Source organism: Mixophyes fleayi, chromosome 6 (assembly GCF_038048845.1).
Source record: "Mixophyes fleayi isolate aMixFle1 chromosome 6, aMixFle1.hap1, whole genome shotgun sequence".
In the NCBI taxonomy this organism is placed as follows: Eukaryota; Metazoa; Chordata; class Amphibia; order Anura; family Limnodynastidae; genus Mixophyes; species Mixophyes fleayi.
Genome location: NC_134407.1, coordinates 189,441,390 through 189,465,169, shown reverse-complemented (window position 1 = coordinate 189,465,169; position 23,780 = coordinate 189,441,390). Strand labels below are relative to the sequence as shown.

Genomic DNA, 23,780 nt, shown 5'->3' with positions numbered 1-23,780 from the left:
GATGGGTATTTAACCCAGCAGGACCACCCAAAACATCACTCCTGCTGCTTATTGGTGTTATCACTTCAGCATTCAGTAGAAACAAGCGTGTATTATAAAACATAACATTTCCCCTACAGTAGATTATAAGAATATATGTGTTGCATTACTGACTTATAAAGCCTTTGTAATTTGCCACAGAGGAAATATTATTATAGATAATATATCCAAACATTACTGATTTTACTGTATTTTAAAAAAACATACTGAAAAACTTATTAAGAGAACTAAGATACTTGAAAGGCTAATGTGTAATGTGTACCACTTCAAGACTCCAGAAGCTGTTAAAGAAAAAAGTACATAAAAAAAACACCTAAGGGGCCTGAGTCCTTAAGGAAACGTAAGGCAAAAAAAAGGAGTAGATGTTCTCCGGGACAAACCATGTTACAATGCAAGGGGTGCAAATGAGTTTATTATTTTGCACATACATTAAATACTGTCTGATTTTTCATCTAGCACACAAAGATTTGATAGCTTTATTTTTACACTGAAATTGAAAGTTGATCTAGGACATGCCCTTCCCCAACTATAAATCTGTCCCCACATTTTAACTTTACCCCCCCCCCCCCCCCCTTCAATGCAACATGTTTTTGGCCAAGTGCAAAGTTACTCATTTTATATGCTTTGCTCTCCTTAGTGACTCAGGCCCCTAGTTGTCACCCTAACTCTTCAATACTGCACCATGGCACTTGGGCACATATGGAGGCTAGAGTGGTACATTTCCACTATCTCCTCAATATTTGCTTTATTCGATCGTTAGGAGTTAGCAGTCGGCTTGCAGTCATGGTAATGACATTAGGTGTTGCACTGCTCCCTTCCCTCCTAACTGAGCTGAAATTCTCCATCATCTCTGAGGAGGCGGAGGTAAGCTTTGCCAATCCCTGTACTCATTTGTTTTTTCTACATCTTTCTATCTCTCTCTCATTGTTTGCTCTAATTCTATTAAGAATTAGATACCCTGCATGTCATGAATTGGCTGAGGTTAACTAGTCACTCCATTATGTCAGTTATCCTCTCTTTAGCTAATATACTTACAGAGAAAGGCCCCACATCAGAGTGTTTGAGATCCATCTGTACCCTAACAACAACAAAAAACAAGGACAAATTGAAAATACAGACTATGTGGCTAGCAATAGGCTTGAACACCTTATGGCTAAAAGCCAGCTACAAAGAGAGTATTACAGGAGCCCCTCTCCTAACCCTATCTCCCCTTGTAACACTTTCTATAGCCTCTAACCTCTTTCTGCTAATATGTATGTATTAAGATCAGTAGTGGGCATTGCTGTCCACCAAGTTGGTCGCCTAGTAATAGCAATCGCCATTCTCAGCCTATCAGGCAGCAGCGGGCACTGCCTCACTCTGAGCTGGTTGCCAAGTGTCGGCATCCAGCGTCTTTCTATTATTTTACTGCCTGGGTTTAGCCGGTGCCTATGCAGCACTGGCTATCTCTTCAGTTATGCCTGCTGCACAGGTGCAGCTAATAAGGCTGAGCTCTTCCCACTGGCTCCTTTGTGAATAAAAAACCCTTCCTGTGGGTCACCTGTGCTGGTGATTGTTTTCCACATCAGCTAGTGTGGTTTTTGAAATAGTGAAATCATTTGACTTCTTATTGTGACCCGGACTGTACTTTGGACATTGCGGTTTTCTCATGTTCCTGACCAATGCTTGTTTTTAGATTTGCTATTTAACCTCTTCTTGTCTTGACCTTGCCCTTTTAACCAGTTTTGCCATGAACTTTGCCAGCCCTGACCTCAGCCTGTGCTACTGTAGAGAGCTGCTCCCCCCCCCACCCCCTGTCTCCGGATCCGGTGCCCGTGAAGAGGGCGAAGACGGATCCGGATGCTGCTGCTGTGCCCCTGGAGGGGCTGAAGACTTCCCTGGTTCCTGTGCCCATGAAGAGGGCGAAGAAAGAAAGGAAGAAATTCTACTCACCGATCCAGAGTTCCAGCAGTGAGTATGGCTTCTTTCTTCCAGGTCTGGTCAGCGGAGAAATGATGAGACAATCAGGGCTCACCTTTCTCAGCTGGCCAATCAGCAGCCAGATACGCGAGCCAATCATGGCTCGTCTCTGGCCGCTTGAAAGATTGGCGCCGCGGCAAGCCAATCAGTGCTCGCGGCGGAGCCTAGTGATGACGAGTATATAAACCGCCGGCCGGCGCCATCTTCTCAGAAGTGCGGCGGCGGAGAGAGAGAAGGACGTCGTGGGACGTCTGGAGAGGTGGAAGAAGAGACCTTCAATGAAGAGGACGCCAGAAGTGGCAGGGAGCCCTTGTAAGGGCTAGGACCGACCCTGCCACTTATAATCACCACCGCAGACGTCGGCGGGGAGCCCTTGTCAGGGCTAAGAGCGCCCCCGTCCAGAAGTAGAGAAGAGGGCCACGCCGGGAACGCCGGCGGGAGCCCTTGTAAGGGCTGAGAGCGCCCCCGCCCTTGGAGCAGCTGAAGAATCCGCGTCGAACTGGAGAAGAGGCGCCGCTGGCTGGAGGGTCTGGAAGACCCGGAAAAGAAGAAAGAAGCCTGCGAGTCAAGCTGAGTATCCTGCACAGAGCAGGTAAGTATACTCAGTGTTAGGTCGGGCACTAGGCCTGTGGCTACTGTCGGGCACTAGGCCTGTGGGCACGTTGTAGGGGCACAAGGCCCAGGAAACTGGGCACTAGGCCCCTATAAGGTAGTGGGCTACTAGCCCAGGAGTATTAAAAGGGCACAAGGCCCAAGTTAGTTAGCCAATTAGGGTCAATAAGCCCAAGGTGTATAAGGGCACAAGGCCCTTAGAGTTAGTTAGTGGCCTAGAGGCCATAGTTAGGAGAGGCCACAGGGCCTAGGCAGAGGGCTCAAAGCCCATAGTTAGGCAGGGGCTAGAGCCCCTGGGAGGCAGGGCACAAGGCCCTAGTTAGTGGGCTCATAGACCTAAGGAAGAGAGGGGTCTAAGGCCCATAGCCAGAGCACAAGGCTCTGTAGGCAGCTGGGCAGAGCAAGGCCCATGGTGTAGGGTGCAAGGCCCTGGTGTATCAGAGGCGTGAGAGCCCTGTGAGTGTAGGGCGCGGCCCCGTGAGAGTAAGGTGAGTTCACTGAGAGTAGAAGGTAACAGTAAAGCAGAAGGCTCCTGTGGTGCTGTAGCGACCGGCTGCTTGGTTAGCAGCTGTGTACTCTGGTGTAGTAGCTTGCCATATATATTGTATATTGTTTTATTCTGTCTGTGCGGCGAGTATTGCTTTGTATACTGTATTTTTGGTGTGCTACATATTTGTTTCCAGGTGCAAGACGTCAGGCCCCCATTAAAGGTAGGCTCTTGTTTCCTGTTGTTTTCCTGTACTAACCTGTACTGTGGGGACAAGTGTAGTTACCAGCTTACACCTAGCCAGGGAAGAACATACGTAGTTTTCCCATCCCGTAGGTCCCTGGGGTTACGCTGGTTTTCAGAGGGGGTGATTGAGTGAGTCAGTGGCAGTGCAGCACCGCTCAATTCAGTTCCAGGGACGGCCCGTGGTTCTGGTTGAGTGTCCCAGTCCTAAGTTCCGTGCAGGTTCTCTGGCAGTTCCGGAGTGGGACACCTGTTCCGATACCTGAGTGGAGGCAGTCGGGCGGTTCAGCTACAATCGGCTGTTCCGTGCGGCAGTCTGTGTCCAGATTGGTGTGCTGTTCCAGTGAGCCTCAGTCGGGCCTTGTGCAGCCGGTCCTTAGGATCCGTGGGTGACCCCATAGCAAGAAGACAGTCTTCTTGGTACGACCTGGGTGAGAGGGTTAGGAACCGCCCTCCGGTATAGACCGTGAACACCGGCTGGTGTTCCCCGTAGAGTACAGTGAGTAGTTCCCGTTAGTACACCACACCCAGTTAGTGTAATAGTTGTGTATTCTAGTTGCGTTGCCGGCCATTAGAGAGTTGTTAGGATCGGGTCGCTCGTTGTAGTAAGTTTAGTGTTGTGGGTGTACACCTTAGTCTCACTGAGAGCGCAGAGGGAGGCTGTGTGTTCCTTGTCATCCGCAGGTGGAGCAGGAGAACAGGACTGGGAGCGGTAGTGTCCCGGTGAGTATCATGCTCGATTCCCCCTTTCGGTTAGGCCCTCACCGGGAGGTGTGCGAAGTACTTGAGGCGGGACCATTCCTGGTCTCAAGTGAGCTTGACTAGGAGTGTCTTTGCTCATTGCCGTGGTCTCGGACAGCCCTTTCCTGGTAGGCACGGCCGAAATATCTGTCTCTTTCTTAGACGGACGTGGTTGGAGGTGACAAGGGTTACGGTTGCTGATCTGCTGGGATCGGACAGCGGCTGGGGCATCGGAAGCGGACAGTAGGTGACCATCGTTTATAAAGTAAGTTCTTCTGTGTGCATCTGTCCTGTTCCCCGCAGGCGCTACACTACTGATTTACTCTATTGACCACAACCAGTCCTGACTTCAGCTTGTCTTTTTATCGTGCTTTAATACTCAGTCTGCCCTGACCTAAGACCTGTATTTTGGACTTCTTTTGCTATTCTTCTTGTTATCTGCTACCTCCTTCCATTTCCTGTCCAGCCCACCAGCAATATCATGTGTTATAAACTGATACGACCACAAGTAAAGACCGGGGGCAACGGAGTACTTTGGAACATATCACATTCCTTGGAAAAGGGGCTGCTATAGGCGAAAACCTTGTAAACAAGGTTCTAGCGGTTTTATGATCCCTTCCAATATTACCTTAACAGTATGCACATAAATCTGTGGATGCAAGATTAGTGCAAATTCGCAATGTACAGACATTTACAATTAGAAATACCAACCTGGATGCAATATATATATATATATATATATATATATATTTTTTTTTTAAAAACTATTAATCTTAAATGTTTTTGAAATATATTTTATCCTAGCAAATTTCACAGTTTTTAGAAACCAAGTTTCCATTTACTTACCTGCTAAGTTCCAGGTTGCCTGCAATCTGTCCTGACTTCACACCCACTTTTACCAGAGCGGTAGTTGTCTAGAAAGAATGTACCAGGCATATGAAAATCCATTGTTAAAAGTCATTATACATTCAGAAAAAATATATATAGTACTGTGTACACTAGAATGACAAGCACTGAGGAATGTGTTAGTGAGCCTTGTGACATAACTGCCATTAGTCTACATATAATTAACTTGTTCTTGCGTTCCCGCTGCATTGAGTCCCTTCTCATCCTCTAGCACAAGAGATCACAGGCATTTTATATAACCACAGGCTCTATTCAAAGTCACTTAGACTATTGTCTGCTGCCTGAGCAGTAGGATGTGTCAGCGTGGTTGTACATTACTTCTGATACGGACTCAGTTTGTTTTTGGTTCTTACTGATTTTTGTGACCCTGACCCCAGCCCATAACCCCACCGTCCCTAAACATCTGGAGCCTGACCTCACCTTAGCCTGTATCTTGACTATGATATCTGTCTTGTCCTTTTGCATTGTCAGCTGCTGCTACTGGGTCTAGTTTTCGGGACCGTGACCTATGATATCCCGCGGGAAGTCCATCACTCCCTTATAGAGGTCCCTGGTCATAATTAAACTTAAGAATATGTATAGATGATCTTCCAGCACATACAACTCATTTACTTCCCCAATTATATAGACTAAGGTTAATATAATCTTTGTTATTGTATTTACTAGATCATTTTCTATGGGTGCTCCTTTGGATTGTTATTTCAACATTGGAAGAGATAAAAAGGAAAAAGACTATTATTAATAGGGGAACTCTTCTGGGGAAAAATAAGAAAGTTCACATAATACTAGGGAGTACAATGACTGACAAATTATTGTGCATTACTGCAATCTGTATGTCGGTATGAGCAAAAATAAAATGGGAGTACAAATAAACTGAGTGCATAAAATACTAGAAATCATAATGATTGCATAATTTGTATAGCTAACATTTACTTAACTTATCAATATAAATGCTCAACTTGAAGCCTGTAATAAGTTAAATGAATGTATAAACCTACATAATCATCATCATCATTTATTTATATAGCGCCACTAATTCCGCAGCCCTGTACAGAGAACTCATTCACATCAGTCCCTGCCCCATTGGAGCTTACAGTCTAAACTCCCTAATATAGACACACACTCACACACAGACAGAGAGGGCGACAGACAGAGAGGGAGAGACAAGGGTCAATTTTGATAGCAGCCAATTAACCTACCAGTATGTTTTTGGAGTGTGGGAGGAAACCGGAGCACCCGGAGTAAACCCACGCAAACACAGGGAGAACATACAATCTCCACACAGATAAGGCCATGGCTGGGAATTGAACTCATGACTCCAGCGCTGTGAGGCAGAAGTGCTAACCACTAGGCCGCTACATAATGGTTCATAATGCAAGGGAAAGTTTTAAAGGGGTTGTTTTGTCCCACTGTTTGTATAACGGTGTTAGGGAGAGGGAGTGTAAGTTATAAAATAGGATTCCAGAAATGGCTTTACCATTATTCTAAAGTGTAAGAGTTTATAACAAAGTTGGATTTGTATATTTTTTTTCTATTTGTGAAAATAAATAATGCCCACTTTTAAATGAATTGTCCAAATCTGTTAAAATATACATATATATTCCGTAATTTTACCCTACCAGGTTTAGAAGGAAAACAGGAGCCAGGGAGGCGTTGGGTAAGATGACATATGCTTGAATGTCCATTTTTGGTGAGATAGACAAATTTCCAGGTTTTATGTCCAGTGAGGGAGCGGAGGTAGATGAAATCTGCAGTTTCATGAGCATATTTGGGTACATCTTTGATAACTGTAACAAAAACATATCAAAGACTGAAAAATCTTCTTTTTTGCAGACTGCACCAAACATGATAGGCACAGACCTTACCTGAGGTATCAGTGTCCCGAATGAGGAAGTGTTCAGTCGAATGCTAAAATCCTTAGGAATCTATGGTGGAATAATTGCACCAGTATTAGTTATTAATAAAAACATACATAATAAAAGAGACTAATATAACTTTATGATTGAATAAATATAAACACCTTCATCATACAGCTCCTACTCAGCTACGGGTATCCGAAAACTTAAATAGTGTTGTCACCTATAGGTAACTTTTATCTACATGCACTCATTCAATTTTACCAAATAAGTATCGTTTCCTATACATTCCATCCCTGTTTTTATATTAGGAATAGTTGATTATTTTTGGTTGCCATTGGGTAAGTAGCAGAATTGCATCATTGTGTCATACCCAAGGTTAATGGAAATAATCAAGTCTGCTTGAGTCTATAAGTACATGGCTAAAAAGCACTGAAAAAAGCTAGAAACAAAAAGATAGGTAGTTAATAAAAGGTTAATGGGGCTCATGCTCTAAAAAGCCACACTTAAAAATAGCATATTTACATCCATATGCTGATGTAAGGGGCATCCAGCTCTGCACCAGTAGCCTACGCACTAAGTTTATTAAAAGCGCACTTACACCCAGATAAATCCAAGTACAAGAAAAGGTTAACATTTGTATTTATAGCAAAAAAAATGCATTTGCTATTAGTTTTGATATAAATAATTAAATAACACTATAATAAAGCAGACAAAATATTCCTTGTTGTGTATGAATGAGAGTGGCAAAAAGATCAATTTTAAGATACGCCCACAAAATTATATAATATATGCCCGATGCAGAAAGCACCTATCAGCTTCAGAGGTGATATTGCAATCAGCCAATCAGAAGTGATTAGCTAGTGCTGGAGGCTGTCATCAGTACATACTTGCACTAGCCCTCAGGCACCCGAAATGAATATGGCAACTTACAGGCATATATACGTCTCCGGGCAGGTCTGCCTCAGCTCACAAGTACGCGGACATACTCCTGCAGTATTTGGTCTATTTTTAACCAACCTTTCCAAGCATAAAGAGGCGCAAGTACAAAATGTGCATATGGACGCAGCCATATGCTTTTATTGTGAGCATTTGCAGTAAAAGTTTTCATATTTTACACACGTACGCCCAACTCAGCATAAGTTCCCATATGTGCAGGCCAATAAACTAAGCTTATCTGAATTTGGAAAACGCATTTAAATATACTGAACAATGGAAGTCTGTAATGGAGGCAAATAGTGCAGATTTTATATATATATATTGCTATGGTATCTGTGTTCTGTGATTTATAAAGTGTCCCCAGGTCAGCTATTGTGAATCAAGTGTCTCTCTGATGATGGATCAGGTACCAGTGAGAGTATAAACGTAGATAACACTACAGGGCACACCAGAATCTTTATTGACTGTGCTTAAATGACATTTGCTTTGTCATTTTCATTAAAGTTATCAAAATGGAATATTTAGTTTTTAATCACAAGTTCCGTTGAGAGGACTTCAGAAATGTTCACTTAAATGTATCACTGAGAAACAATACTATACTGTGCTACACGTAATAAGGAACCAATATTAGTACTAGAGCATTAGAAGTTTGGTTAGATTGAACAGACATGACTGGTATCTCCCTGACAAAGCACCAATGTACAATACAGCCACAAGTCACCCTCCACCTGCCCCCATTTATTATAAAGCACATTTACTTTGCACATAGACATACCATATCATCAGTGACATTGAAGACCAGTTTCCCAGCTGTATGATAAACAAAACCCGCCGTGTTAAACAAGTAATCAGAGACTCCGAAGTAAACCATGAGGCTGTGGTCCACAGGTAAGGACAGGGTCGGCGGTGAGAATGGAGGAGGAGTGTGATGAGCAAGTTCGAAAAATTCTCCCTGTAGGAACACAGTGGTTAAACAATATTACAAACCTAGGTCATAGGACTGTATCACATCACTGTAAGTTAATTGCATTGGAGACTGATACATACATCTAGTATATTTTTCTAGGTAATAACTACATTTATATATTCATGTACATACATATATATATATGTATATATATATATATATATATATATATATATATATATATCTGTTAATATCCTCAACTGTGCAAGTCCGTAAGTTCAGTTTCACCGAAACACTTATATCAGCGTCTCCCGCCGTCTGTTGGAATTATGGATGGGGAGATTACAACAGCTTGCAGCAGATAGTGGGTTCTTATCCCAATCTTGGGCCTGATTCATTAAGGATCTTAACTTGAGAAACTTCTTATTTCAGTCTCCTGGACAAAACCATGTTGCAATGCAAGGGGTTCAAATTAGCATTCTGTTTTGCACATAAGTTAAATACTGTCTGTTTTTTCATGTAGCACACAAATATCAACTTTAAATTTCAGTGTACAAATAAGCCATGGAGCCATTGCACTACAATCCTCAATCCAATACAGCCGTTATGATGATAGATGAGTTTTTCCAAAGTGCAAAGCGTGTATTACCGATCAAAAAGAGAGATAGTTGTAGATAATAATGTCCACAGCAGCACCGAAAGATTGAATGCGAAAATAATATCCTCTGACGCGTTTTGTTATAGTACATATAACTTCTTTAAAGGATAATACATAAAACCATATTTACGACCTATCTGCATTTTGTAGATCAGGCCAGCACACCTGTGCAATCACATACATTGGTAGGTGGACTTAGAATGAGAACTGACAGAACCAAGGAGAAGAAGAAACTTAAATTAACCCTATAGATCCCATGATTTATATCTACTAACATGGGGAAAATATAAAATACAAAAAATGTATCTATGAAAAACACACAACTGTCCTTGTTATGTATATTGATCCACTCATGATACACTATGGACCTCATTTAGAGTCGGACGCAAAGTCTGTTTTAGGCACATCCAACAAAAAAACACTATCATTCATGTGCAGAAAGCACCAAATCCGCCTGCATCTTGGACACTTGCACCTAAAACAGACTTTGCGTCCGACTCTAAATGAGGTTCCATATCTTCTGTGTGGTCAAGCAGAAATAGATAAACGTTTAACGCATGTTATTAAATGGGTATCTGTTAGTTACAGACCCTATCCAGATCAATCAAAAATTCATATCTATTTGCAAGTATAAGTACAGACATAAATAAATTTAACAAAATAAAAAACTAAAAATAAAAACATAAAAACATTATATATATATATATATATATATATATATATATATATATATATATATATATATATATGTATATATATATATATATATATATATGTTATAAAGAATAATGTATATCTAAAAAATAACTCTATATTTGCAGGGATAATAGAAAAGCCTAACCACTATTGACCTAAAGAAGTGTATTTTAATTTTAATTACTACTTTCTGCAAACGGACCTTGTAGGGTGTAGTATATATTATGCATATTCTTTTAAGGGATATCAGTGTCTTCTTGAAGTAATATTCCCTGTATTCCCTGCACTTGTCCTCAGTCTTAGGTCACACAATTGCATAGAGATTTCTAATATCCATGTAATGTATTCATATAATGTATGTTTTATTTAATATCTCATGCACTGTCCTGGGAGAGTGACAGGGAGACCTCACCTTTAGCGGCACATCCACATATTCCGCTCCCTCTGGCGGGGGACATACCAGTGAATAATCGATAGCAGCCACACTGTCAATCTTTTTGGTCACTATAAGATACAATTTTAGCGTTAATTGTAATGATTATTCAATACTGTAAGTCTGCACATTTCTAAGCGCCTATACTCTACATACAGAATAGAGTCAGTCTTACACTGAGAGGCCATTCAGTCTTGAGACACAGTTGGAGAAACTACAATATAAGTGATCCCATATGAAGGACAACCCATTTTCTGATACAAAACTGATATCCCACCTGGTAAGGTTTGTAGAAGCGGTTCCAATTTGCTGGTAATTGAATTACTGACCAATGGACAGATCTAAAGGGACACACAGACAAAACTAATGACAACGATGACAATTCTTATGCAAACTATATATAATTATATTAAAATATAAGCATGAATGTAGTCATCATCATCATCACCCTTTATTTATATAGCGCCACTGATTCCGTAGCGCTGTACAGAGAACTCATTCACATCAGTCCCTGCCCCATTGGAGCTTACAGTCTAAATTCCCTAATGTACACTCACTCTGCCCACAGAAATGCATTGTGGCCCTGTGCAGAGATTCACTTCGAATTGGGGATCCCTCCCTTCAAGACTGCCCATCATTCCAAAAGCACTAAAGATGCGATGTACCTCTCAACACTGTCCCTGTGTGATACTAACAGACAAAACGAGGGTGTGCTCACACTGTGTGTGTGTGTGTGTGTGTGTGGCCACATTACACACAGGGCTGGCAAGTTGGTTGTGGCTCGTGCATCTGAAACACCATAACCTCCCTCCTCTCCCCCTAAAGACACCCCTGCACAGGGGCTGGCTGGGCTGGGATACAGGGGGGCATCTTCCCTCCATCCAGTTCATAGTGGGCTGAGACACTGGGCTACCTGCATTTGTTTTCCTTTAAAATGTTCTTAATATGCTGCTGAGCCGATTCCCCCTCCCCCTGAGCTAAAATTTGCCAGCCATCCCCTGCCCCTGCACTGCCAAGATTACCACACAGTGAGCAGGACACACCTCCCAACAGTTCCGACAATCCGTGCAAAAGTGCAGACTGTATATACAGTAGACAGGACAGTAACCCCAAATTGTACCACCTAAATCGAAACAGGAGGTATGCCAAAGACTTATCATACTGGGATAGAGATGCTTTTAAAATTTTGGAATAAATCAGATCTACACAGACCTTTGTCATTCAGAATCTGGAAATCTACATCTCTGTTCTAAAGACATAGCATAGAATAAACGTAGAAAAAGGTGGAGATGTTGCCTATAGCAACCAATCAGATTCTAGCTATCATTTATTTAGTACAATCGACAAAATGACAACTGGAATTTGATTGGTTGCTATAGGCAATCTCTCCACTTTTTCAAACCCGCAGTTTAGTAAATATACCCCTGTTTATTTTTAAATCTACTCCAATTAGAGATGGTAGAATATGCATGAAAATAGAAAAGCCATAATTAAATCCCATAATGAAATTCCCCATACAAATCCAAGTGCTTGTCCCATATACAAATATATATATATAAATATATATATATAATACAAACCTGACTCTCTATAGCTTTTCTTAAAGCATTGTCGATGTTGTGTCGGAACAGATCAGCCAACCAGCTGCAACAAAGTAAGAAAAAAAGGCTTTATGTCTGTGCTCCAAATCCTCTCTCTATTCCCGTGATAAGTGTCTCCATATCATTAAACCCCTGCACTGGTGTATGCAGCTATTGGGTGATTACCAATAATGGGACCATAAATAGACCACTAGGGGGCAAATGTCCTGGGAAATAAATACAGTTATAGCAATGGAAACACGTAACCTTGAAACTTCCATTGTTTTATTTATAATATCCAATATAAGTAACACTTTGCAGGGATTCAGTGCAATACTATATAATGGGCGCTACACCACTTAGAATACGTTAGACTGAAGTGCGTAAGTGCAGCACAAGATATACTGTTTTCAACAGCACCCCAAAGGTAGGAGCCTGAGCAATCAGTGATGAAAAATACTGTAGTTGTTGTGAAAAAAATGATTAAATTTACCCAAACTTCCCGGACACATGAACGTCGACATCTGAGATGTGGCAGCTGCAGTCTGAGAGAGCAATGGTTGGTTTTCCTGAGCCATCACTTCCCAGTTTCAGCCCTACAGATATGCTGAGTCCTTTTACCTTCAGGTCAAATCCACCTTTGGTTGATCTAGCAAAAAGAAGAAACCAATTAAAACAGATTCAACTTGGAACTGCAAGCTACACTTTGTCTCAGTCAACACTACCTTGAACCCCAAGCAGTGTTACCAGGCAATCTCTGTATTTGACTGTGATTGGCCCTGGAAATATTTAAGTGGGCAGAGAAGGAAGTCGGTGATTGGCTGAGGTCATTGGTAACCAATCATATGTTGTCTTCTGTGTTCACGTTCAATCACTCAGTGCTATCGTATCCCCAAGAATATTCTCTCTCATATTAAAATATTTTCTGAATTGACAGCTGTCAAATACCCCTATTGGCTGACAACATTGACTAGAGTTTAAACAATTGTTTGCATGAGGTCAAAACCTCAGACTCAACATAAAGAAACCAGTCACACTATGAAAATTATGAGGGGAGCACATCTCATTAGCAGATGTGTTATTTAAATACTGTATGTTCCTACTGCACTGTCCAAATACTGCCAATACTAGTTAATCATCTAGGGCCTGATTCATTAAGGATCTTAAATGAAGAGGATCCTTATTTCAGTCTCCTGGACAAAACCATGTTACAACGCAAGGGGTGCAAATGAGTGTACTGTTTTGCACATAAGTTGAATACTGACTGTTTTTTCATGTAACACAAAAATACTTGATAGCTTATTTGTACACTGAAATTGAAAGTTGATATGTGTGTGTTACATGAAAAAACAGTCAGTATTTAACTTATTTGCAAAACAGAACACTCATTTGCACCCCTTGCATTGTAACATGGTTTTGTCCAGGAGACTGAAATAAGGATCCTCTTCATTTAAGATCCTTAATGAATCAAGCCCCTAGTCATTAATACATTACACATACGTTTCCAAATCAGTCAGAATTTGGGGTGTAAGGCAGGAGTGCAGGGCAGCTCCACACAGAATGCATCCTAAGAATAACACTACAATATAAATGTCATTATACAGTTAAATCTGAGTATCAATGATATAGTGTTGTCAGGCCGTAGGCCTACTGAGGACTACAATGAAGTAGAACACTAACCGGTATTAGCACTACTGAACTAGCAGGTGCAGAGTCTAACGTACCTCTGGTATTTGCCAGGGACCCCCGCAAGGAGGTTTGGACTTCGCTGCACAGGGCACGCAGGTCGCGGTCCTACTAGCCAGTTGCCGGTGTAGTGTAGGAAGGTCAGATGGTCCGGGTCAAGCCAAATCGGGAATGCAAGGTACCAGGGAGAATCCAGAGGAATAGTCAACAAGCCGAGGTCGCGGGAACAATATGGGTCACACAGATGAAGGAATGGTCGCCAAGCCGGTGTCACAATGAGAGAGCAGGAACACTGGGAGCATAAACAGGGAAAAAGGAGCAGGGAGAACCAGGAACACTAGGAGTAAACCTGTTACTCTGGCACTCTAATGGCGCCAGAGGCAGGTTTAAATAGAGACAGGCTGCCTCTGATTGGGGGAGGCCAGGAGGCGGCACGAGAGGAGGAAGTAGCATCCCGTGGCAGGGCGCATGCGCCCGACGGAGGATAACTGCCGGAAGCAGCAGCCCTTCTGTTGCTAGGCAACAGATTGCTCCGGCCAGAAGACAGGCGTCCGTCCCCGACTGACAGGAGATCAGCGGGGACGGCGCCTGACAGTACCCCCTCCCCTCCTCCCTCCCAAAGAAGGATTGGTTCTCTCCAGGAATTTAGCAAGGCGACGAGGAGCATGAAGATCGGCCTCCGGTACCCAGGATCTCTCCTCAGGGCCATAACCCTTCCAATGTACTAGATACTGAGAGTTGCCTCGAACAAAGCGGATCTTCAGAATTCTCTCTACTTCGAATTCGTCCCCCAGAGAGGTCTTGATGGTTGGAGGAGAGATAGGTTCTTTGAAGAATTCGTTGAGAACTAGAGGTTTCAGCAGGGAGATGTGGAAGGTGTCGTGGATTCTGAGGAAAGGAGGTAATGAGAGCTTGTAGGAAACAGGGTTAATGACTTGAGATATAGCGAAAGGACCGATAAACCGGGGAGCCAATTTCATAGACGTAACTCGGAGTCGGAGGTTACGAGTCGCCAGCCACACACGGTCTCCACCTTCAATACTGGAAGATTTCTTCGACGGCAGTCAGCCACTATCTTATGTTGTTGTACTGAAGTGTTAAGGGTCACTTTAGTTTTGGTCCAGATTTGTAAAAAGTCGTGTATGAGGGAGTCGGCAGCAGGCACAGGAGAAGCTGGAGTCTCTGATAAGAGGGGAGCAGTAGGATGTCTTCCATAGACAATGAAGAAAGAAGAATAGCTTGAGGATGAGTGTAAGAGGTTATTATGAGCAAATTCGGCCCAGTAAAGGAGGTCACTCCAGGAAGCTTGATATTCAGAAGAGAAGCATCGCAAGAAACACCCCAGGTACTGATTCACTCGTTCCGTCTGTCCATTAGTCTGAGGGTGGTAGCCGGAAGAGAATTTGAGTTTGACCCCGATCTTGGTGCAGAAGGCTCTCCAGGACTTAGCCACAAACTGTACTCCCCAATCGGAGATGATTTCTTGGGGACACCTGTGGAGACGGAATATATTCTTTAAAAACAGATTTGCGAGCTCAGGAGCTGAAGAAAGACCTTTACATGGGATGAAGTGGGACATCTTGGAGAAGCGATCTATCATGACCCAGATGGTATTGGAGTCGTGACTCAGAGGAAGATCGGTGATGAAATCCATCATGATACTGATCCAGGGTGAGTCGGGAATGGGAAGAGGAAGTAGAAGACCAGAAGGACTTTGTCTAGGAGTCTTGTGGCGTGCACATATACAGCATGCTGACACGAACTTGCGAATATCAGAACCCAGTGAAGGCCACCAGTAGTATCTGGAAAGGAATTCCTTAGTCCTCTAGCAGCCGGCATGACCTGCAAATTTAGATTTGTGTGCCCAGCACAGTAATTTGGGACGGAGATGTGGATCTACGAAGGAGCATCCAGGAGGAGGAGAGACGGAGGAGGAGTTAGTAATTGCCACTACTTGAATAGGGTTAAGAATGGTCTTGTTGTCCGAGGAAACCAGAGAATCAGCATTATCAAAAAATCTGGATAATGCATCGGCTTTGCAATTCTTAGAGCCAGGACGAAAGGTGAGGATGAGTTGGAACCGACAAAAAAAAAAGAGACCAGTGAGCCTGGCACGGATTAAGACATTGTGCCTCCTGAAGGTCGGTCGGTCATTACTGTCACGTGGTGTAACGCTCCCTCAAGGAGGTAACGCCATTCTTCTAATGCCATCTTCACCGCTAGGAGCTCCTTATCTCTAATCCCATAGTTCAACTCACAGCCGGAATTTTTTTTGGAAACAAATCCACATGTCTCCCAGGAACCAGACGAAGACTTTTTTAGATAAGACGGCCCCTATTCCTACAGAGGAGGCATCAACCTCAAGAAAGAAAGGTCTCCCTTGGTCCGGTTGTTTAAGAATGGGAGCGAAGATGAACGCCTGTTTAAGAGTCTTGAAAGCCGTTACTGCGTCCAGGGGCCATGGTTTACAGCAGGCTTCCTTGCGAGTCAAGGCCGTAATGGGACTGATGATAGATGAGAAGTCTCTAATGAACTGGCGATAGTAGTTGGAAAACCCGATGAAGCGCTGAGTGGCTTTACGACCAGTGGGAAGTGGCCAGTTGAGAATTGCCTCGACTTTCACCGGATCCATCTGGGGGCCAGTACCAGAAACCAGGTAGCCAAGGAAGGGAACCTGGGGACATTTAAAGAGGCATTTGTCCAGTTTGCAATACAAGGAATTTTCTCGGAGACGAGAGAGAATCGTCTTGACATGAAGACAATGGGAGCGTAGATCAGGTGAAAATACCAGGATATCGTCCAAGTAGACAATCTCGGATTGGTACAGAAAATCCCTGAAGATCTCATTGACGAAATCCTAAAAAAAAACAGACAGAGCATTACAGAGCCCGAAGGGCATCACTATGTACTCGTAGTGCCCGTCGCGGGTGTTAAATGCCGTCTTCCACTCATCGCCCTTCCGAATGCGTATTAGATTGTAAGATCCTCTGAGGTCCAATTTGGAGAAGATCTTGGCACCCCGGATCCTATTGAATAGTTCGGTAATAAGGGGAAGAGGATAGCTGTTTCTGATAGTGATTGCATTCAGGCGACGGTAGTCTATACAGGGTCTTAAGGAGCCATCTTTCTTCTTCACAAAAAATAATTCATCCCCCACGGGAGAGGAGGACTTCCTGATGAATCCTCGCTGAAGATTGTCAGAGACATACAGAGACATTGCCTTTGTCTCAGGTAAAGATAGCGGGTAAACTCTACTCTTGGGGATAGTTTTACTGGTCGTGAGTTTGATGGGACAATCCCAAGCACGATGTGGAGGTAGACTCTCAGCGGCAGTCTTGCTGAATACATCAAGGAACTCTAAGTACGGTTCTGGAAGCTTGATTTGGGAGGCAAGAGAAAGACAAGGTAGGTGGGTGGGTGTTTGCACCTTAGAGAGACATCTGTTGAAACAAGAAGCACCCCAGGAGGATACCTGAGCATGAAGCCAATCGAACTGTGGCGAATGCGTCCTGAGCCAGGGTAAACCCAGGATAATGGAGTTGACGGACTGCGGAATGACCAAGAACTTAATCCGCTCGTGGTGGAGAACCCCTACCTGCAACCGAACTGGACAGGTGATACAGGTGATGGAACCGTTGCTGACTCGGTTACCTTCCACTGCGGTGAGAACCAATGGCTGCGGCAATAGATGAAAGGGTATGTGAAGCTTGGACACCAGAGTGGTGGAGGTGAAGTTCCCTGCGGATCCAGAATCCACAAAGACGGAACATTCCAGGGAGATATCCGTAGACTTGACGGTGACTGGCATCAGGAAGTTGGTATCCTTAAGGTAGTAGGGAGTATGGAGACTGGATCCTATGACAACCTCCCTTTTATTGCCTAGGAGGTGGAGTTTCACGGCCTCTTTGGACAAGTTGATAGTAGGTGACAGACAAAGGTGGTTCCTAATTCGGCGCTCCCTTTCATCCTGAGACAGACGAGAACGCCCAATCTGCATAGGCTCTTCGGCCGGAAGGGCCGGAGACTGAAAGCGAGGAGCTCGACGAACAAGGCGGCGATCCTGATTTCTCTCCAGAGAGTGCTCCTGATGACGGATGTCCACTTTGATGCTAAGTGATACCAGCTCGTCAAGTTTGGTGGGGAGATCCCGGGAAGCGAGGGCGTCCTTAATAGGGTCAGACAACCCTTGCCAGTAGGTAGCTGTCAGGGCCTCATCGTTCCACCCCAATTCAGAGGCGAAGGTACGGAATTGTACTGCGTACTGGCCCGCCGAGAGGGATCCTTGTCGAAGGGCAAGAAGACTAGAGGCGGCAGAAGACACCCGGCAAACACTTTCCGAAAATTTTCGATGAATGTAGCAGAATTATAAAGAGATACATTATTACGTTCCCAAAGCCGTGAGGCCCAGGCCAGAGCTTGTCCAGTGAGGAGAGAAATAATGTAGGCTACCTTGGCTCTCTCAGAAGATAAATTCTCCGGTGCAAGTTCGAATTGGATGGAGCATTGATTGAGAAATCCTCAACATCCCTTGGGATTACCATCATATTTTTCAGGAGTGGGAATCCATAGAGTCCTGGAGGTAGCGACGTTCCTGCTAGGAGGAGAAGGAGGAGCTAGAGAAGCTACCTGGGGAAGGCTCAGGGAATCCAGGCAGGACATCACACCTTGTATACACTGCAGAAGTTAAGCCTGGTTAGACTCTTGCTGTTCCACTCGCTTCCCTAAATGGAGGAGGAGGTCTCCAGCAGAAGGTTCCCCAGAGCCGTCTGTCATGGCCAGAGTAAACTGTCAGGCCGTAGGCCTACTGAGGACTACAATGAAGTAGGACACTAAGGAGGTTTGGACTTCGCTGCACAGGGCACGCAAGTCACGGTCCTACTAGCCAGTTGCCGGTGTAGTGTAGAAGGCTCAGACGGTCCGGGTCAAGTCTAATCGGGAATGCAAGATACCAGGGAGAATCCATAGGAATAGTCAACAAGCCGAGGTCGCGGGAACAATATGGGTCACACAGATGAAGGAATGGTCGCCAAGCCGGGTCACAAGGAGAGAGCAGGAACACTGGGAGCATAAACAGGGAAAAAGGAGAAGGGAGAACCAGGAACACTAGGAGTAAACCTGTTACTCTGGCACCCTAATGGTGCCAGAGGCATGTTTACATAGAGACAGGCTGCCTCTGATTGGGAGAGGCCAGGAGGCGGCACGAGAGGAGGAAGACGGAGGCAGGGCGCATGCGCCCGATGGAGGAGAACTGCCGAAAGCAGCAGCGCTTCTGTTGCCAGGCAACAGAGCGCTCCGACCAGAACACAAGCGTCCGTCCCCGTCTGACAGGAGATCAGCGGGGACGGCGCCTGACAAGTGTTATGTAATAGATACAACAGTGAAGGATACATATGTGATAGACAGACCAGACTGAAAATATGCATTATCAGTTAATGAATTGGGTGAAAAATGGAGACGTTCATGCAGTCACTGAGCCACCTACATCTACATGTGCAATAAATTATCTCTAGTGCATGCGATGTGCTGTGAACTTTCTTACATATGCAGCTTTGTCTTGATTTGCCATTCTCCTGTGATCTCGATGAAGGCTCCAGAGATTGACAGCTTTAGGCCAACATTGGGGATAGGGCTGATTTGTGAGCTGGGTAACTGGAAACTGCGGATAACCATGCTGTAATAGAATAATACAACTATTACCACAAGCAAAAAATCTTTACGAATTGTGTTATTTGTACGGGGACACTACAGCTGTACAAGGAAACAAGGTTAATTCATATATAGTATATTTAAGTTCCTATACTTTGGCAAAAGGTAAATTCCTATTTACCATATACAATAGGCTTCTAGATACATTTTTCTTCCTTTACAAAATCTGTGTAATAAGTGGTATTGCTAACACTAGCTAACTGCCATTCACTTTTCCTTAATCTCTTTTTTCTTTTTTCTACCTTCATCATCATCATCATCCTCATTTATTTATATAGCGCCAACATATTCCGTAGCTCATCCAAACTTATACATTTGGTTTGCCCGCCTCCTTTTAATGTGTTACCAACCATTAGCCACTTTTTATATCCTGACAGATGGCACTTTACCTAGCAGGATCAACAGTGTCGAACTGGGGCATGAAGGGTCCACCGGGGAAACCAATGACTGGGGCCCGCCTAATATCATGTAGCGCTGCAAAGGGGGTGTAGGGGAGCCTGGTGCACTCAAGATATTTATTATCATTTTAGACAAATTTTAGACTGATACACAGGCAAAACTGTGTGCACTACTGTTAGATGCACGCAGATCTGCCTTCACGAGCAGTACGTTGTGAAGCAGGACATATCTTATACTTGCCAACTCTCCCGGAATGTCCGGGAGACTCCCGCTTTTTGCGTGAGTCTCACGGACTCCCGGGAGAGTGTGGCAATCTCCCGGATCTGCCCACTTCCTAGTGAAGTGGGCGTAATTCGGTCCCAAATGCCGCGATTCACCTGGGTGGTGGGTGTAGGGTAATACTGGCAATATAAGTGTTAAAAAAACAAACAGACGCCATTTTGTTTTGTGGAATTACAAGTCCCAGCCAGCCATGTTGGCCTAAACAGTGTGGGCATGTTGCTACTTGTATAACTACAAGCACCAGCATACCCATGGCAGCCAGGGCATGTTGGCACTTGGAGAACCACAAGTGCCAACAAGCCCTGACACCCACGGCTGGCTGGGACCTGTAGTTCCACAAACCAAAATGTTTACAAATCCATAACACCCTCGTTAAAACCAATAACATTTAATAAAAATAATAAACCCACAATAATGACAGTAAACATCCTCATTTACACCACATATTTTTATTAAAAATAATAAATCCCCAATATACTCACCAATGAAGTTTTCTTCTGTTCTCAGCAGCTTTCAATCCAAAAATGACTGTCACCAAAGTCCAAAATAAATTTGTAATTCCCAAAGTCCATGCTTGACCATGTCCAAAATAAATTTGTAATTCCAAAAGTCCTGCTTGTAATGTCTTATGTTCTTCTGGCCAGTGGGGCCCCATTGTTGGTTGCAGTCTTCTGTTCTTCTGGCCAGGGGGGCCCCATTGTTGCTTGCAGTCTTCTGTTCTTCAGCCCATATTTGTAACATCCTCGATTCTTCTTGCTTGATTGAAGGAAAATAAAAAAAAGTGCAGGACCGCCGCAAACAGCTGCTTCTACTGTGTAGCAGCTGTTTGCTGCGGTCCTGCACTTTTTTTATTTTCCTTCAAATGTAGAGATGTGCCCCGCGGATGCTGTGCCCGTGAAGAGGGCGAAGATGGACCTCGCTGCTGTGCCCGTGAAGAGGGTGAAGAAAGAACCAAAGAAAATCTAGTCACCGATCCAGCGTTCCAGCGGTGAGTATTTCTTCCTTCCTGCAGGGGTTGACAGCAGAGGAAGGATGAACCAATCAGGGCTCGTCTTCCCCTGCTGGCCAATCGGTGGCCGGATGAATGAGTCAATCCTGGCTCACCTCTGGCCGTTCAAAGGATTGGCGCTGCGGCGAGCAAATGAGCGCTCACAGCGGTGCCCAGTGGTGACGTCGCACCGGCGGTTATATAAGCCGCCGGGCGGTGCCATTACTTCAGTAGTTCATCGGCGGAGAGAGAAGAGGACGTCATGGGTCGTCCGGAGCGCCGATCAAGAAAGAAAAGCCGTCGAAAGTGGCAGGGTGCCCTTGTCAGGGCAAGGAGCTACCCTGCCACTGAAAGAAATTACCACCGGAGACGTCGGCCCTCCTAAGAGCGCTCCTGCCTAGAGAGCTGCGGGAAACGCCGCACCGAAGTGGAGAAGAGGCGCCGCCGGCTGGAGGGTCTGGAAGACCGGGAAAAGAAGAGGGCGCGGTCAGGCTGAGTATCCTGCACAAAGCAGGTAAGTATATTCAGGTCGGGCACAAGGCCCGTGGGCACAATCGGGCGCTGGGCCCGTGGCCACAGTTAGGGGCACAAGGCCCAGGGCAATTGGGCACAAGGCCCTATTAGGTAGTTAGTTCCCTTAAAGTCCATAGTGCCCATAGTGTATAAGGGCATTAGGCCCTAGGTAGGGACTCAAAGCCCATAGTAAGAAGGGCGCAAGGCCCTAGTTAGTGGGCTCAGAGACCAAGGCAGAGAAGGGGCTATGGCCCATAGTCAGGGCACAAGGCCCTGTATTCAGCGGCGTGAGAGCCCTGAGAGAGTAGGGTGCGGTCCCATGTGTGGTAAGTACGCTATGTGAGAGGCCTCGGCAACAGTAGAGCAGAAGGCTCCTGTTAGTGCTATACCAAACCGTCTGGTTGTATAGCAGGTGTGCGTACTACGTGACAGCCTTTCAGGTACAGAAGCATTATTCCGCCTGTGTGGCGAATATTGTATTGTGCTTTGTATTTTGGTGTGCAGTGTGTACTCCTTTACAGGTGCAAGACGTCAGGTCCCCATTAAAGGTAGACTTTTGTTCCTGACTGTTTTCCTGCAATAATCTGTACTGTGGGGACAAGGGGGTAAATGTAAGAACATCCGATTTCTGCAAGTCGCCGGAAATCGGCGACTTTGCAGTGAAAATTTAAAGGGGCGATGGCTTGTAAAGGCAAACTTGCCTTTACAAGCAGTCGCCGCTTTAAATTTTACCTGCAAAGTCGCCGATATCCACCGACTTGCAGAAATCGGACGTTCATACATATACCCCAAGGTGTAGTTAAGACCATACACATAGCTAGGGAAGAACACACAGTAGTTTTCCCTTCCCGTAGGTCCCTGGCATTACGTTGGTTTCCACAGGTGGTGACTGAGTATCTCACTGGCAGTGCAGCACAGCCCATTTGAGTTGCATGGGCGGACCGTGGTTGTATTTGGGTGTTTCAGTCTTCAGTTCCGGCAGGTTCTCTGGCGGTTCCGGACTGGGACAGGTGTTCCGCTTGAGTGGAGGCAGTCATTTCACTTTCCGGTAGTGACGACTGGCGGTTCCGTGCGACAGTTGACACTCCGGTGGTGCACTGCTCCAGTGAGCCTCTTTCGTGCCCTGTGCGACTGGTCCTTAGGATTCCGAGGGTGACCACATAGCGAGAAGACAGTGTTCTCGGTGCGACTTGGGTGAGGGTTTAGGAACAGCCCTCCGGAATAGACAGTGAACACCGGCTGGTGTTCCCCGTAAAGTAGAGGGAGGAGGTTTAGGTAGTACACTACACCCAGTTTATAGTCAAGTTGCGTTCTTGGCCATTAGTTAGTTGTTAGAGTCGGGTCACCTGTTGTCAGTTAGTGCAGTTGTGTGGGTGTACATACTAGCCTCACTGGTAGAGTAGAGGGAGGCTGTGTTGTGTCTGTCGTCCACAGGTGTCGGAAGGAGCAGGAGAGCAGGGACCGGTAGTTGGAGTGCCCGGTGAGTATAACGCTCTATTCTTTCATTCGGTTAGGCCCTCACCGAGTGGTGAGTGGTTTACTTGAGGCGGGACTGTTCCTGGTCTCAAGTACTCGTAGTCCCGCGCCTTGGCAAGAGTAAAACGAGGTGGCGGAAAGCGAGGTTGACGTGAGTGTCTCCGCTCATTGCCGTGGTTTCGGACAGCCCTTTCCTGCTAGGCACGGCCGTAATTTCTATTTCTTCCTCAGAGGGAAGTGGTTGGAGGGGACAGAGGTTTGGTTGCTGGTCTGCTGGGATAGGACAGCGGTTAGGGTGCATCGGAAGTGGACCGGAGGTGACCATCATTTATAAGGTAAGTTCATCTGTGTGCGTCTGTCCTGTTCCCCGTAGGCACTACACAATCAAGCAAGAAGAATCGGGGATATTACAAATATGGCCAGAAGAACAGAAGACTGCAATCAACAATGGGAAGACATTACAAGCAGGACTTTTGGAATTACAAATTTATTTTGGACATGGTCAAGCATGGACTTTGGGAATTACAAATTTATTTTGGACATGGTCAAGCATGGACTTTGGGAATTACAAATTTATTTTGGACATGGTCAAGCATGGACTTCATTGGTGAGTATATTCGGAATTTATTATTTTTAATAAAAATATGTGGTGTAAATGAGGGTGTTTACTGTCA

The 23,780-nt window shown here is 44.8% G+C and overlaps 1 protein-coding gene across 1 annotated transcript in view; it reads right to left on the bottom strand.

The window, feature by feature from the left end:
• LOC142094970 (bactericidal permeability-increasing protein-like) overlaps window positions 1-23,780 on the bottom strand; it is a 35,252-nt gene that overhangs the window by 3,198 nt on the left and 8,274 nt on the right. Inside the window, exons 3-12 of the mRNA XM_075177656.1 lie at window positions 19,282-19,413; window positions 12,550-12,705; window positions 12,057-12,120; window positions 10,754-10,817; window positions 10,456-10,547; window positions 8,558-8,734; window positions 6,853-6,912; window positions 6,607-6,774; window positions 4,928-4,995; window positions 1,075-1,117 (exon numbers count right to left, since the gene is read on the bottom strand). Of these exons, the coding sequence (XP_075033757.1) occupies window positions 1,075-1,117; window positions 4,928-4,995; window positions 6,607-6,774; window positions 6,853-6,912; window positions 8,558-8,734; window positions 10,456-10,547; window positions 10,754-10,817; window positions 12,057-12,120; window positions 12,550-12,705; window positions 19,282-19,413 (1,024 nt within the window). The remainder of the gene's footprint in view (window positions 1-1,074; window positions 1,118-4,927; window positions 4,996-6,606; window positions 6,775-6,852; window positions 6,913-8,557; window positions 8,735-10,455; window positions 10,548-10,753; window positions 10,818-12,056; window positions 12,121-12,549; window positions 12,706-19,281; window positions 19,414-23,780) is intronic.